General features: G+C 37.3%; 1 protein-coding gene across 2 annotated transcripts in view; it reads right to left on the reverse strand.

The window, feature by feature from the left end:
• Window positions 1-17,297, reverse strand: part of DNAH7 (dynein axonemal heavy chain 7) — a 261,805-nt gene that overhangs the window by 188,338 nt on the left and 56,170 nt on the right. For both annotated transcript variants that reach the window (XM_042949526.1, XM_042949525.1), the window contains 7 exons: window positions 16,799-17,071; window positions 15,878-16,005; window positions 13,056-13,134; window positions 11,057-11,281; window positions 8,121-8,267; window positions 5,966-6,651; window positions 3,368-3,554 (listed from right to left, as the gene is read on the reverse strand). In XM_042949526.1, the coding sequence (XP_042805460.1) occupies window positions 3,368-3,554; window positions 5,966-6,651; window positions 8,121-8,267; window positions 11,057-11,281; window positions 13,056-13,134; window positions 15,878-16,005; window positions 16,799-17,071 (1,725 nt within the window). The remainder of the gene's footprint in view (window positions 1-3,367; window positions 3,555-5,965; window positions 6,652-8,120; window positions 8,268-11,056; window positions 11,282-13,055; window positions 13,135-15,877; window positions 16,006-16,798; window positions 17,072-17,297) is intronic.

Below are 17,297 nucleotides of genomic sequence, written 5' to 3' on the forward strand. Positions count from 1 at the left end.
TGACCATGTCTTGAGCTAGTTTTCAACTCTGATCTAAACCATTTCATTCCTTTATTTCTCTAGTGCCTTCGAAAGAATTCAGCCCATCTCATACCCTTTTATCCCAGATCCTACCATATTATCTTATTCCAGCAGCCACTGGGTCCACCAAAAGATTGCCTGTAAAATAAGACTCTTCATTCCAGGAGACCAAGGGCATAATTTAAGTGATTTGTGTACTGTATGCCAGGTACCATGAATGTTCCATTTTCAAATGGTAACTAGATTTTCATTATTCTCAAACCCAACTGGTTTATATGGTCATATAAACAATCCTAGTTCCATCTTTGAGGTGTTTATACATTTATTCAGAGTTCAGTGCAAAAATCCTTCTAGGTATATTAGGCGAAAAAGACATTTAATGTAGGGAATTCAGTGATTGAAACACCATCAGAAGGTCTGGGGTAGCACACCCTAAGTTGAGCTTTCAGGAGAGACTTCTAAGACACTGTGGAACTGAACTTCCAGGAGCATGTCTACTCCTGCCCCAATGAGAACAAAAGGATACACCACTATAACTGTGCATTCAAGAACACACTATAGTGGCAGCGATTCTAGGGCTCAGAGAGCCACCATCATCACTGCCCCTGGACACCTATCAAACTGATGACCAGACATTAAGTCCTGCTGGAAAAGTAAAAAAAGTCACATGTTCATGATCTTGCCTGACAGCAGAAACCGCTAAGATGGCGAGAAGGTGGCTGCTGTTTCACTTATACTTTCCAAACCGCAAATGAGTGTTTATAGTCGTCTAAATCCAATTCACTGCCAAAAAACTAGATGCTATGGAGTCTGAGAGATGGGGTTTTTAGCTTTCCAGCTCACTAGAAAGAAGTGAGATGTATGGTGCCGAGTGGTCATATTTATGAAAGAAAAGAAAGAAAGAAAGAAAGAAAGAAAGAAAGAAATGAAATAGAAAGAAAGAAAGAAAGGAAATGAAATGAAATGAAATGAAATAGAAAGAAAGAAAGAAAGAAAGAAAGAAAGAAAGAAAGAAAGAAAGAAAGAAAGAAAGAAAGACTCCTAAGTTTCTCATCTGAGCAACCAGCGGAATGGTATTTATGTCTACTAAGATGGGGTTAGACTACAAAAGGAAAGTTTTGTGGAGAAGTTCAAGAGTGCATTTCTCTGCCTGTAAGGAATACACACAAAACTCATAAGGGTCAAAAGTCAAGTTTGGGAGCGAGTGCGGTATACATGAAGAATGATTATCTACTTCTTTCACCTCCAGATGGCATGAAATTAACTGGTTTTCACCCCTGAATGTTAGGAAGGGGGCCAAGAGATTCCCTAGAAATGTTTGTAAGTGTCTACAAAGAGAGGAAGCTAACATCTTCACCAACTGGAACTCTGCTCCGTCACTGGGTGCACCGACCTCCTCTAGTGCTACCAGAGCAGGGAAAGAACACTGGGAGAAAACAGTTGGTGGGATGACCAGGTGAAGAAGGGGCAAAGAGCATGTGCTCAAGGTTAATAAGAGGTACAGAAGATAGATACCCCCTTCCTGCAAGCCCTAGATGAAATCAAGACTTACGAAATACTGCTGTAGCAGAGATTAGAAACACACGCAAGAGAGAAATGTGGTAATAGCCACCATGGAAGGTCAGGCTGAAGGCTGAAGGTGGCAGATCTCACGAAGGATGAACAAACCTGGAAGAGATGCTCAACACAGAATCTCTTAGCAGCCAGGGCTCATCCAGGGGTCTTCACCTGTCCACACTGAGTCAATCTGTGGACTTCAACTGTCCACAACTGATGAAAAAGGTAGACCAGTTGTGATGACCAACAGTAAAGATATAGTGCCTGGACACCACTCACAGGAGGTTGTCCATCTTATGACCACTGATGAAAAGGACAGCCAATTTGGCTGGATCAGTTATATCAGTAAATCCTCTCTCACTCTTGCCCTCTCTCTTTCTCTCCCTCTTCCTATCTTTCTCCCCCTTCCTCCCTCTCCCTTATTCTCTTTGACCCAGCACCAGGCAACAAGCCCAGGAAGGAGAGACATAGCATGGGAGAGCAGTCCCACATCTCCCCAACACTGCAACCTCAGGTTTACCTACCCTGTGCAGAGGAGAAGAGCTTTGGATAGAACATGAGATTGAGGTTTTGAAGAGTATTTTGATCAAATACAAAAAAAATAATGGATTTTTTATTTTAAAAATTATCTTAACTAGGAGAATACAAACATCTACCTTTTGCTTTTGCGGCAGCCAAAAAAAATCTACTTCATCCTTTTCCAAATGAAAATGTGTACATTTTACAAGGGTTTTGCCCCATTGTAAGGAAACAATATATGAAAGGCTAAATTTTTTAAATACATTAGAGATGATTAAATGTATTACAGTGTGACTCACTATAGGTTCTTTAAATATAGACTTCCAGTGTGATTAATTTTACAAAAGTTTAGGTTATACAGAGATTTGTTTCAAGTATTATTACATAAAATGAAATAAACTTATTCAATCCATGTCTATCTTTCTGAATATTTTCCTAGCAGATATATAGTTGATGTTGATATAGTATTGTTAGTATTTAGGATTATAGTCACAGTTTCAAAGTTTAAATAATAAAATTATGTGTATTTGTATTTTAGGGTAGGAAAATTTTAAGATAATACTCATCCTACCTTATAATATTGTATTTGATCAAAAACACCAATGGATAAATTTACATTCATTTAACGACTATAATTTAATAACTAATATTTCTTCTATTTTAATGTTAACTTCCTGGTAACATAGACACTGTGCTTTGTGGGCAGTAAATGTCTTTTGAATTGAACAAAAAAAAATCGTATCTTTTTCACTGTTACTAGTATTTACCAAATTCCATCCTTAACTAAAATTGTAAGTTCTCCTCCACAGTATTTGTGTTTTGACTGATTGATTGCATTTTGTTTGTATTTATTGGTCTCTTTAAATTAATCTTTGCAACTCATCTTTTTTTAGATGCCTAAAGAGAAACAATGATTGAGTGGCACGCTAGCATGTTTCCACCACAGTGTATCTCAGTGGTGGTGCAGCCCATAACAAAGGGACATAGAATAGAGGGGGACATTGAGCTCTGTGTACAGTGTCTTCCTAGCAGAGCATCCTGTAGGCACCACTAATAGAACCATAGGTCATCAAATAATTCAAATTACTTCGGACCTCAAGGATATAAGAAGATATCTAGTTAGTTTTGATATTTCTTGCTCCTGGGATTCTAAAATAATATCTGAAAAGTGAACATATGTGGGGGAAGAGAAAATGACTTATTCGGGTTGTTTTGAAAAAAATCATGTCACTTCAACCGAATAATTACATTCTCAGAGATTTTTACCTACTTGTATGACACTTTTCATTGTATCTCTCCATGTTTTATCCACAGCTGTAAATCGTCTTCCTTCCTCGGGCATTTGAGACATGATGTCTGGAGAACTGAAAATAGGCTCCAAATATAGCCATGTGGCTTGGACTTTGAGCCATTCATCCAGAATTTCTTGAAGCAGCAGGAGCTTGCCCTCCCATTCTCTGAGAAGCAAAACACAGTGGCTCAACAGCAAATCAAGCAATGTTCCATATGACAAAACTCACAACGATGCCTGGATTGTCAATCTTGTATGCTGTGCTCTTATTTCCATTTTCATTCAACTACCTACCGTCATTCAATGATAAATCACCAAATTGGTTGTACAAAATATGTCTTAGAATAATAGCATCAATGTTTATGTTGATACTAAAACACACATTCAGATATAACTACCTACAAATGGGGTGGTTTCTGTATATGTCATAGCAATAAACCTTTCTGCATTTCAATTCCATGGCTAGGGGGTACAAATTGAAAAATTAGATTTTGGGGACAGTAATGATGTTCTCAGCGAAGGGCACTCTGAATATCTTAGGAAAGGTAGTTACATCCATGACTCATTTCCTTTAACATTCTTTTTAAAAAACAAAATTGAGCCCCAAAAAACCTTTATTTCCAGAATACAGTATTTCAATTCATAAGATGTAACTGGCCTTTAAAGAAAAATCTACATAATCTAAAATATAATAGTGTGTCTTTCATGAGTAGGAAGCATTTTTAACCTGCATTCATTTCTAAATATGGAGAACAAAAATAATGACAAGATTTCCTCAAGAATAAATATCATAATGATACCATAAACTATTAATTTCATTAAGTACATTCTAAGGCCTCTGTATGGATTTGCTCCCGCTTCATAATCCTATAGGGTCCAGTATAATATCTGTTTACCAATGGGGTAAACATAGAGGTAAGTACCAGGTTTAAGTTCAGTAATAAATAATAGACCCAATAATAGACCCAGATCTGAACCCAGAGAACTGCAACCACAATGCTACAAGAGATAACATAGCCATCAAGAAGAATGATTGGTTAATGGCAACAGAACTTAGAGATGGGATAGCTTTATGTGTATATTAATACATTACTCATCATTTATAATTAGTGATCTGTAATTTTAGATTGTTAAAACAAAGATATATAAATAGAAGTTTCCAAAAGTCACTGGGCATTATCAAATGCTTTTCCAAAGTACTTCCTTGCAACATTTATCAATGATTTGTTTAACCTCCTTTTATAAGAAGAAATGAATGCCTCTACCTTCTGTTGTTCTTTCCTTTTTCTCCATCTAATCCCTGATGGATACAGAAAATTTCCTATGAGCTAATGATCGCATGTAGAGTCCTTAAAAATAGAATCTGAATATGCCACTTTTAGAGTAGTTTTTTTTTAATTTTTTTAACGTATCCTTATTATTTTTGAGAGAGAGAGACAGAGTGCAAGTGGGGGAGGAACAGAGAGAGAGGGAGACAGAATCTGAAGCAGGCTCCAGGATCTTAGCTGTCAGCACAAAGCCCGATGCAGGGCTTGAACTCGTGAACTGTGAGATCATGACCTGAGCATAAGTCAGATGCTTAACCAACTGAGCCACCCAGACGCCCCACTTCTAGAGTAGTTTTAAAAATTACTCTTGACGAACACTTGGGAGCAAGTAAGGTAGGAGGCAGAGCAACCAGAGTGACTGGGCCAAAGTCAGGGCATACTCGAGTTTAGGATAATTCATTAATAACCAGAGGCAGATACTACCAAGCAGTTAGCTTTCCTTTGTCATACAAATTCACACTGAAGATGGTAGTCTGATTTGGATTTACTTTTATTTTTTAAGTTTATTTCTTTGAGAGAGAGAGAGAGAGCCTGTACACATGAGCAGGGGAAGGCAGAGAGAGAGGGAGAAAGAAAATCCCTCAGAGCCTGACATGGGGCTCAAACTCATGAACCATGAGATCATGACCTGAACCAAAATCAAGAGTTGGATGCTCAACCAACTGAGCCACCCAGGTGCCCCAGGATTTACTCTCATTTTTAAGGTAAAATATAAACTGCTTAATACAAATCACAAAAATTTTAAAAATGGACGGGACAAGGATTTAATATAATCATCCATGTCAGATGCCTGAAACTCCAGACTAGAGTCATAATATTCATACTTCTGCACTTACCCAGCCATCCATCTTGTACAGGAGTGAAAATTACAATCAACTTTCAAGGATCATCTACCCTAACCTAATTAGTATATTTGGAAAATGACATTATCTTCAATTTCATAGTTTATGTGTTCTACAAACTACATACATAGATGTGAAATGATTTTTGAGTCAAACATATAGGATCAGATTGTAGGCAATAAAAATGAATATCTGGAGGCTGATTGTCCACTACCTTTGTTATGACTATAGACCATAGCGAAGGAATAAGTACTATTCCAAAAGCAAAGAAGGTTATCAAACCTTACACACTACTCTTTAAAATATTAAGTATGAACTGCAGAATCGATTTTCAAAAAGAACTGTATATTACCTACAAGTTACAATTTTGATAACAGCATTGACGCGTCATATAAATATTACGTTACCTTATTTGTTTTTCGTAAGGCTTAATGAAAGGAGATCCTCGCATAGTTTGTGTTTTAATAATGTGGTCATCCAACAACATCTGAATTTCATCAACTGATGACAAAATAAATGTCCCACTTTCTCTATAAGGAAGAATGACAAATTCCATTGCATCCCACTCATTAGTCATCTTGTCCATGGCCTTTTCGAGAGAATATTCTTTGCTAGCTGCTTCACTAATACCTTCAAATCTATCTAAATATGGTTCCAAATTCATGTCTAAAAAAGAGAAGACGGTGGAGTCATCTGCTGGCTGCAGTGGATAACCAACAACATTGGACATGGCCTCCCAGTGCCTGGGGCGCAAACCAGGATTACAGATCACTTGAATGAGAGCAATGTGCTGCTTGAAATCTTCCACCTTTGCTTTTACTTTTTTTGTCATTGCCAATGCATTTGGAGAATCATGGAAGGTTTTTTCCAGTTTATATAGTCCTCTCCAGTAATTTCCAACATCTATTTCTACTTGGTCTGGATTCACCTTATGATATGGTCCTTCAGTCCATCCTCGGTATTTGTTGCTAAATTCGACAGCAGTTTCATAAAGACGAAGATAAGGGTTCAAACCATCTTGGATTTTTTTGCGTTGAGGATATATTGATGGTAGCCAACCAAAAGCCTCTTCTTCAGCATTAAATTGCTCAATCTAGAATGACAGATATTAGATTTATTATTCTGGAAGTGAATGATAATCAGTATTAATTTTTTAAATATTTTTATCAAACGTGACCCCAAAACCCTCACTAAACCCCAAAGTTAAACTTAAATCTGGCCATAATCCAGAAATACTGAGCAGTAATCTCTGTTTTCTATTTCTTTTTTACTACATTTTCCAGAGAACACTATCTGGTTAGGTTAGTTAAAATAGTAACAATATATATAAAGAAATCTTTGCCCATCCAGATATATTGAGGATAGAGCATCATTTATTAACGAACAAGAACTTAAGTATTTTCAATACGTATAGGATTGTATCAGGTACTGTGGAAAACAGAGGAAAAAAGTACTATATTGCAAAATACCAACTCCCAGGAGTTAGTTGCAACTGTGCAACAATAAAATATGGCAGTAGAAAAGAGGTCTTGGATTAGTAGCTCTTTAATATAAATGAATAGTATATACTGAAAATGCTACAACGCTACAACTTAGAGGCAAGGGATCATGGTGAATAGATGCTTACATAGAGAAGACGAGTCTTGAAGATGTGTAGGATAAGAAGAGGCCAAGAAAGCATTAATTTCCTTTTTGTTTAGCAGTGAAGTATGTGAGGATATGGGTGGTTTAGAGGAGAAATGTATAGAATCGAAAAGTGTGAGTTAGGTATATAAATTACACAGGTTACCCAAAATTCCAGTGGCTATAGAATTTTAAAACTACAGTTTCTCTTTTCTTAACATGTGTTTACATATTTGTGACTATTATAAACTATTTAATTCCCTGAACTGATACTAAAATCTTTCAATGTAAGAAAAATGGGAAAGCATCATAATATGGTCTGTTTTCATATTCCCCCTTTTTATAAAAAATGCAATTAAAAATCTCAAACATCTTATTTGGCAAAGGGTATGACTTTTCCCCCTCCAGCTTCTTCTGATGAGAAAGCTGACTTCTGACACAGCAATATTGGGAACAATGTGGCTTGATGGGAGAAGATAATGGGCCTAATTTAAAAACGTGGCCACCAAATCTACACTGGCTTCTGTGAAGATAGGCAAACTTAAGTAGTAACCAGGTGCTAGCACATAATATAAATGATTAAATGACACAAAATTAAAAATAAGCAGATAGAGATAAAACTATCTCTCAAATAAAAGATGAAGGCCACTGGAATGTTATAACTATCAAAAGAAAAAAACAAAGCTGCTTCTCCTTGAAGCTTGTCTGTAAGATCTATTTTTGTCATTTGTTTTTTAAAATTTTAATTCCAGTAGAGTTAACCTATCGTATCATATTAGTTTTAGGGGTACAGTGTAGTGATATTTGTGCCATTTATATTATTCTGTAAAGGTAGTTACACTTATACTTGAATCTATTTTTAAAAGGCGAGTACACGGTACAGGCTCAATGCTCTTTATTTTCAACTAATTCATCCGTTTAAAAATTTTAAAATTATACCTTGTCTGCTGCTAAATCCAACTTTCCATTCAGTGTTTGAGCCTTTCTCAGGTATCGTTGTACATCCTGAAGGTCTCCGAAGGAGTAAAATTCTTCTGACTGTTTCGCATAACTCTCCAATTCCTCCACAAACCGTTCACACCGTAACTAGTACAAATAATATTTGTTGTTACAACTTTTTAAAGGCAAAACCCCTAGGCATCCCAAGAAAATTTAAATATTTATAAGGATTATCAGAATTATTATTATCACTGGCAAAATGTAAAGAAAGGAATGATCTGGAAGAGGGCAGGGATCTAAAACATGTAGAATTTTTAACAGTCAAGATTTAAAAATAATGGGGACGCCTGGGTGGCTCAGTCGGTTAAGCGTCCGACTTCAGCTCAGGTCACGATCTCGCGGTCCATGAGTTCGAGCCCCGCGTCGGGTTCTGGGCTGATGGCTCGGAGCCTAGAGCCTGCTTCCGATTCTGTGCCTCCCTCTCTCTCTACCCCTCCCCCATTCATGCTCTGTCTCTAAAAATAAATAAACGCTAAAAAATTTTTTTAAAAAAGATTTAACAATAATGGATTGAGATTCCTATAATTGACAAATTAGACAAAGTTAAACTTATACTGTCAGTGTAAGAAATTCTAACCAACAAAATAAGAATGTGTTAAACAATGGTATTATGCTTTAGTATGCTAAAGAATGTATGCTAACAAACGATTTAGAAGAATTTTTTATTTTATAATCATCAAGTATGGGGTTAAAAGAAAGTTGCACTTTTTTAAGGGCTATAAAGAGATCCCTGGCATTTTTATAAACAAAGGAAAAAGACAGACTTTCTTTAATTGTGTTCTGAATTCAGTAGTTTTTCAACTTTCAATCCTAAAACAAAATATTCCAAGGTTATTTTCCTTGTCCTATGGGCTTTTTTCACAGGAAATGTGCAAGGACAAGGTAAGTAAATCCAGATTTTAAAACCTAAAAACTATAGCCTTCCAATATAAAACAGGTTTGTTTTGTGTAATGAGAAAAGCTCATTACAAAATTGTCACTGGTAAGGCACTCCAAATTAAATGGCTCTTAAAAAAAATGCCTCTTAATAAAATATTCAAAGTCAAATCTGGGTTATTCAAAAATAGATTTTACATTTTATGGATTATCTAGGCTTATTTCTGTCTTCTTTAGTTCATGGCAATTTTACTGCGCTGGCTCAGTTGGGGAAGGAAAATGAGAGGATGAAATTCATCAATATTATGTGTAGTTTCCAGAATAGTAAACTTTGGGGCGCCTGGGTGGCTCAGTCAGTTGAGCATCCGACTTCAGCTCAGGTCATGATCTCACGGTTCGTGAGTTCGAGCCCCGCATCGGGCTCTGGGCTGATGGTTCAGAGCCTGGAGCCTTTTTCGATTCTGTGTCTCCCTCTCTCTCTGCCCCTCGCCCACTCGCGCTCTGTCTCCCTCTGTCTCAAAAATAAATGAACATTAAAAAAAAAATTAGAATGGTAAACTTTACAACAAAGTGTAGATAATTCTGGGCCACCTAGCAATTTTCTAAAAATCTATTATAGTGTAACTTCTTTGTCTAATACAATCATGATGTTTTCTACAGGTTTAGAAAATTCTGAAATGACCTAAATGTACAAGAGAAATATAGACTCCAGGTTGTTTTTGTTGTTTTTAAGTTTTGTTTTTTTGTTTTGTTTTTGAGAGAAAGCGTGTGCGTGCTCAAGTGGAAGAAGAGCAGAGAGAGACAGAATCCCAGGCAGCCTCCACACTCAGCACAGAGCCCGCACGCAGGGCTCAATCTCAGGAACAACAAGATCATGACCTGAGCCAAAATCAAGAGTCGAGTGCTCAACTAACTGAGCCACCCAGGTGCCCCTAGACTACAGGTTAAAATAAAGGTTTTTGTTTAAGCCTATTAATTATTCTCTAAACAACGATCCCGTGAATTAATTGTATTTTCTGTAATGTGATAGGAAGAGGCTAGACTTTCTACCAAAGGACATCTCTCCTGGCTGACCAGGCACAAGTCTCTTCACTTTGGGAACCTCCGTTTCTTCATCTGTGAAATGAAACTGAAAATACTAAACCATTTATTGATACAATAGCTATGGAGTGCTCACACTGTTGTAGTGTGTCAGGCGCTGCACCGGCCCATGGGTATAAGTGGAGGAAAGGAACAAATCAAACAGCCCTGCTGTCAAAGAGCTGACCGTCTACTGGGGAGATGCACCTGACGATAAGAACATAAACAATCAGGTACTTGGTCCAGTGGAGATGTGTTAAAAGTGTAATGGAAGCAGAGAGGCAGAATTGAGGTCTGATTGAGGGGAATTCTGAGAAAGTCAATCAGGTACACAGATAGACAAGAACGTGTGTGGGCCAGCCGTGTGCTCACGAGCCAATGGAGAGAATGTGCAAGAGAGGAGAGGTGTAGGAAGGCAGGGACCTAAAAGTTGCTCAGGGTTGCTGAGAAGTCAAGAACAAGGAGTGGAGGAGGTAGAAAATGAGGCTGGACAAGTAGACGAGGGGACATCCCAAATCATCCTCTATGAAAGACACACAAAATGGTAAGAGTTACTGAATGTCAGAGCAAAGACTCTGGGCATAATTATTAGGTGAGTTTGAGTGACTATGAAGCTCTTCACCAAAAGAGCTTTGATGTTACACAGTAAAAATAACTCAAAAGAGTGCTATAAGCTGTATAAGATAAACACTATTTTTATTAATGGTCATTTGTGAGCAATATATTAGAAGTTTTTGCCTTGAAAATCAAGAAAGGATACCATATCGATGCAGTATGTATACCCTCTTCTACTAAAATTGATGATATGAGAAAGCTTACATATGTGACCCCGTGAAACAGAGTTGACAATGCTATGTAAGAGGTTAAAACTTAAACATTTCCAGAAAATGAAAATAATTTAAAATATCTATGATGCCAACCTTAAGACCTTCTTGATATTGTTCTGTTTTTTCTTTAATGATTTTCCTGTGCTCATCAAAAATTTCGTCCATTCTTCCATACCATTGGAAAACATTATTATTTAGCCTGATGTCTGCTGGAGAGAAGTTGGTGCACTCGATGAGGAAGGCAAGGCAGTTTTTAGAATCCACCAGTCTCTGTTCCAATTCAACCATATCAGTCGTCTGTACTTTCTGAATATAAGCCTGCAGGAAAATAAAAATTACAAATGGCATTTTAATGAACAGCTCAAGTCAAAAAAGAGGCTGTGGAGATGCTTCGCATAAATATGTACAGACTTCTTAGCAGTGTAGACTTTTGGTTCAAGACAGGAGACAGCAGCACAGTTTACTTCTCATTGGTTCCAAGCACCTCCTCACAACAGCAGTGGGGAAAAAAATAGCAAATACTGGGCAACACATAAAAAAGAAAACCATGGGGCACCTGGGTGACTCAGTCGGTTGAGTGACTGACTTCGGCTCAGGTCATGATCTCATGGTCCGTGAGTTTGAGCCCCGCGTCGGGCTCTGTGCTGACAGCTCAGAGCCTGGAGCCTGCTTGGGATTCTGTATCTCCCTTTCTCTCTGCCCCTCTCCTGCTTGTGCTCTGTCTGTCTCTCTCTCTCAAAGAATAAAAATTATAAAAAAAAAAAAAAAAGAAAAGAAAAGAAAAGAAAAGAAAAGAAAAGAAAAGAAAAGAAAAGAAAAGAAAACCAGAGGGGCGCCCAGGTGGCTCAGTGGGCTAAGTGTCCGACTTTGGCTCAGATCATGATCTCTCAGTTTGTGAGTTCCAGTCCCACATCGGGCTCTGTGTTGACAGCTCAGAGCCAGGAGTCTGCTTCAGATTCTGTGTCTTCCCCCTCTCTCTACCCCTCCACTTTTCTGTCCCTCTCCTTCCCTCCCTCCCTCTCTCTCTCTCTCTCAAAAACAAATAAATATTAAAAAAAAAAAAAAGAAAGAAAGAAAGAAAGAAAGAAAACCAGAGAATGCTATGGTTTTCTGGGAGAGATGAAGCAGATAATATCCTCCCTTCTTTCAGAATAGCATTTTAGGGCACCTACTACGGTGCCTGACATCGTGCCAGGTGCTGGAAATTCTGCACCTGACGGGGTCAACAGACTGGGGCTCTGCCCTCAGAGACTTTCTGGACTAGCTGGGGAGACAACTGTTAGTCAAATCCCCACCACCGAAACAAATGTAAAAGTGCAAATTTGCAGCGGACACCAGCCCTACAACGCTTTCCTTAATGACAAAAACGAAAATACAGCTACGGGCAGATTTAATAAGAAATGGGCTACACCTGTATGACGAAAACTACAATACTTTATTGAAGGATAGGTTTACAGTTCTAAATAAATGTACAAACATATGTTAAGATGTAATATTCTCAAGATGTAAACTCTCTTCCACTGAGGAGGATTTCAATCAAAATTTGAATTTCAACGGAAAGTGCAATGGCATTTCAATCACACGAAGAGCTCCAATATTTCACTTCCCCCAGTGGTGAAAACTCTGCCCTGTGGTGTCTTCTCAGGCTGACTGTGGCCATGTGACCTGCTTTGGCCAATGAGATGTTAGCTAATGTGGTACCCAGAGCAACTTGAAAAGCACGGACACCTGGACTTGCTTTTGTGTCTCCACGATGCCTTGAGAACACGCCCAGTGAGCCTGCCTGAGTGTAAGGAACAAGTGGAGCAGAGTCAAATTGCCAAAGAGAGTTACACCAGTCAACCCAACTGAGAACTAGCTGACCCAGTTGAGTGAGTGACCCACTCGTTACCAGAACTGGCTTGTGAGTACCCAGCCTGAATCACCAAACTTCAGACTCATGAGCTAAGAATAACAAAACAAAACAATGCATGATTTTAAGCCTCTTAACTTTTGGAGTGACTTGTTATTATATTATCATGTTGACAATAACAGCTGGGGAAAAAACAATTAACTTATACACATACGGCTATAAAAAGTTTATAAATAATACCTTCATTTCCATTAGTTCTGCTGTATTTGGAGGAGTGCTAAGAGCTTTTTCAGCTATCTTCTCAAATTCATCACATAATCTGAAACACCAAACAAAATTAATCTTAAGTAATTCAATTTTATTCCTAAATACATCCCTATATACTATTTAAATGTGCCATTGCAAATACTACTCAGTCATCAAAAAAAAAAAAAAGAAAAAAAAAGAAATCTTCCCATTTGCAACAATGTGGATAGAGCTAGAGTGTATTATGCTAAGTGAAATAAGTCAGTTAGAGAAAGACAAATACCATATGATGTCACTCATATGCGGAATTTAAGAAAGAAAACAGATGAACATATAGAAATGAGAAAAAGAAGGGGAAAAAAAAGGAAACAAGCCCTAACAGACTCTTAATGATAGAGAACAAACTGAGGGTTGATGGAAGAAGGTGGTTGGGGGGGTGGGCTAGATGGGTGATGGGTATTAAGGAGGGCACTTGTCGCGATGAGCACTGAGTGCTGTTTGTAAGCAACGAATCACTGAATTCCACTCCAAAAACCAATATTGCACTGTATGTTAACTAAAATTTTTTTTAAATGTGCCATTACATGAAAAATAAAGATGCTCTTATCTGTATGATATCTAAAAAATTAAAAGCAAATTTGTGTCCATACTCATTCAATACACATTTAATGATCATCTATTGCATACCCAACTATAATATTAAGTGACAGAGATAGAGAAGTAGAGAAGATATAATAATGATTCTCAAGCAGTTCATAATACTATATAAAAGACAGGACCATAAACAATCACTTCTAATCTAGAATTTTAGGAGCCTTACCAGAGATTCAGTTGAGATAACACCAAAAAGGTGGTACTAAATAAGAGAGTGATTCACTCTACTTGCAGGGAATGGTTAAAATGGGTCTATATGTTCAGAAACCTCTGGTGATACGCAAATATCTCCTACTCATTTTGGTTGTGGCCAATATAATGAACTTACTGTGAGGTTAAAAAAAAAAAAAGTAATGGAAGCTAAAAAAGTCCAGGTAAAATGTGTAGAAATTTCTTCAAGAAGATTGGCTGTGAGATGAAACAGAGAGAAATAACATGGTGATGAGGTTGGGTTGAAGTCGAGGGGAGGAGGTGGAAGACGAAAGAGGGTTTTGAACACGATTTTAAGTTTGAAAGGCAGAAGCCACAGCAAAGGAGAGATTTAAGTGAGATACAGAGGAGACGGATGACTGGCTGAACCAGCTCCAGAAGGATGGAGGGCAATGACGTTGAGCCCATAGGCAAAGAGAAGAACTTTGAGTGGTGTGATAGACTCTCACCCTCTGAAAAATGCAGAGACAAGAATGAGGGGTTCATACAGAGGTGAGTGGAGACATGTAGAGGCAAGAAGTTGAGGCATTCGTATCTAATGGCTCCGCTAATATTCCGGGTACGTCCTCTGTAAATCCGGTGAGTGTGGTGAGAGGTAGTATTAGGAGAAAAAGGGAAAACATAGAACTGGTACGAGCTCAGAGGGCAGTTTGAAGGCAGGGAAAATAGCTATGAAGTTAAAATAAATATTTCGCTCAGCATGAAAAGCTACAAGTAAAAGACATTTTCAGTATTCTTCCACAACTTTTAGAAGAAAAGGTGCTTTTACAGCTGAATACAGGATTCTAGTTCCTGGAGAATCTCTACACAAGTCCTCTTTCCTCAGAGTGTCTGTGAAAGGAACACAAATCAGTCCTAGTTGTTAAAATATACCATGCCATTTTCATACCTCACACCCTTCTACATGTTACCTTTTTCTACCTGGAATTCTTTTACTTACATTGTTCACCTGGCAGACTCCTACTACTCATCCTTCAGAATGAATTCACGTATTCTCTTCCTCTTTGTAACTAGCTTTCCCTTGATTTTCCTCTCTTCCCCAACCTCCACGGTGAAAGAATTTCATCATTTCCTTCTCTGTTCTACTTCTGTAACTCACTACAATATTTACCGAGTCCTATTGTAATTTATCAGTTTGTTGTATGTCTATTTCCTCTACAATATTGTAACTTCCTTCAGCAGATTTGTTCATATTTAGAGTATAAGTACCTACTGTTGTGCCTAATACAAGCTTCCTTCAGGCTTTACACAACCTGAATATTCTTTTCAAGGATCTAATTTTTCCTCTAATCCTGTAACTGTTACAAAACTTCTGAGTATTTGGTGGGGATGGGTGGGGGGGGGGGGGGGGATTTTCCACGTAACTGATACCAGAAAAGAGGTTCCAAGAGCAACACTAAAACCAGTTGTTGAAAGACTAGTTCTACTTCTTGCCTTAAATCAACAGGTATTCTGCTTTACATCTTTACATTCTGTGAGTTTATTTAACATGAGCCAGTTTTCCTAAAAATCTTCAAGTTAGTCAACAATTAAGTTTTAGTTAAGACAACAAGTTATCATAGCTTTAGAGAGTAATTACAGTAAGATGAAGTTCCAAATTTGAGGATCCATCAGGAGCCATGACAACTCCTGGGTAAATCCACTTTGAAAATCCAGTTTGTATACTGATTATACAAACTTATTGTTCACCTTAGTGAAGTCAGATAACACCCATCTTACATGTACAAACAAAACGTACATTTTAATACCCCCTTAACTGAGACAATTGGGAAGGCGCATTTGTGGTGAAAAATAACAATAGTCACAAAATAACAAAACCAAGTAGAAATAAGTTTGGCATTATCTTTTTGGAGGGTCACTGATGACACTGTTCTAATCCCTAATTTTATTTGAATTACAATTGGTTCTATCTAACATCCCCCTGAAAAAACTAATCAATATCACATAAATACCTTGTATTTACTTCCTGATGATTTCTGAACATTTTAGCTATAAGTCTTCCACAAATCATGTCTGCTCGCTTCACCAAAGCTCTGATTAATTCCTCACAGCGAATTTCAAACATTCCTAAACGGATAGTCTACAATGATAAATATTAAAAGCTTAATAAACATAAAAAGAAATAAAAAAGTCCCATACTTTTGCCTCTCTCACAATATTGGTTTTGTGTGTGCATGATCTAACAAGATTGAGTTTTTGTGGTTTGGTTTTTTTTTTTTTTTTTTTTTTTTTTTAATATGATGCAGGCAGGATTTTCTAAACGCTCATTTGTATTTTACAACTATCTTCTGGGTAAATCTCCTTCAAGAGTTTGCTATCTTGGAAGCCAATTCTATTTCAGGACAACAAATGGATATAAGAACTTTGGAGAATCGAGTTATTGCAAAATAGATAGTAAGGCATTTAAATGCTATAGATAGTAAGGGATTTAAATGCTGTATTTGCTCTATACAAAACAGGAATGCGTGTTTAGGGTGGAAAATGTGGAAACTATAAAAAAGGACAAAGGAAAATTTTAAATTACCAGTCTCTTACTAAACAGAAGCAATCACATTTTGGTATAATTACCATATTTTCCAAAGGATTTATAAACATTACAGCAAAAAAAAAAAAAAAAATAAGTTCTTGGAATTTTTGAGGGCTCACATCATGTAAGTACTTAAAAGTCAGGCTTGAAATACTAGACTTCCAGCCCTATAAGCACAAGAACCCTGTGCAGGGCTCGGCCATGTTTGGCACACGGAAAGACAGTATTTTCCCTGTTGAGAGTAACGGTCTGATTCTTTCACTGCATGGTCTACAAACACATCCTAATGAAATTGGGAAAAGATCGTTAGTTACAAAGAACAGCTGTGCAAGAATGGATCATTCACCTTTCTAGATGTGTACTGTATTTCCTCTATTAGTTTTTGGTACTTGCGAATTTCTTGTATTATTTTCTCATAATTATGATTTTCTTCAAGGAAAACATCAACATCTTGCTCGGCTTTTCTGGTGATCAGAAAGTTGTACTTGTCATAGCATCTGAGATGTTCCAGAGGTGCCACGCTCTCTCTCATTATCACCTCCCTCACCTTTTCTTTGTGGGCCTCAATAATTTCATTCAGAATTATCGGCTTCAAGGTTGTTGGTTTAGACTTACTTTCCTAAACAAAGGGAAAAATAATGTTCGTTTTGAAAAATAAATTTAGGTAGCCATAGTATTTATCTTTGCAAAAATGCCAATCATACCATATTGTCTTTTATTTATTTATTTATTTATTTATTTATTTATTTATTTTTAATGTTTATTTATTTTTGAGACAGAGAGAGACAGAGCATGAACGGGGGAGGGTCAGAGAGAGAGGGAGACACAGAATCGGAAGCAGGCTC

The sequence above is a fragment of the Panthera leo genome, chromosome C1 (assembly GCF_018350215.1).
Source record: "Panthera leo isolate Ple1 chromosome C1, P.leo_Ple1_pat1.1, whole genome shotgun sequence".
In the NCBI taxonomy this organism is placed as follows: Eukaryota; Metazoa; Chordata; class Mammalia; order Carnivora; family Felidae; genus Panthera; species Panthera leo.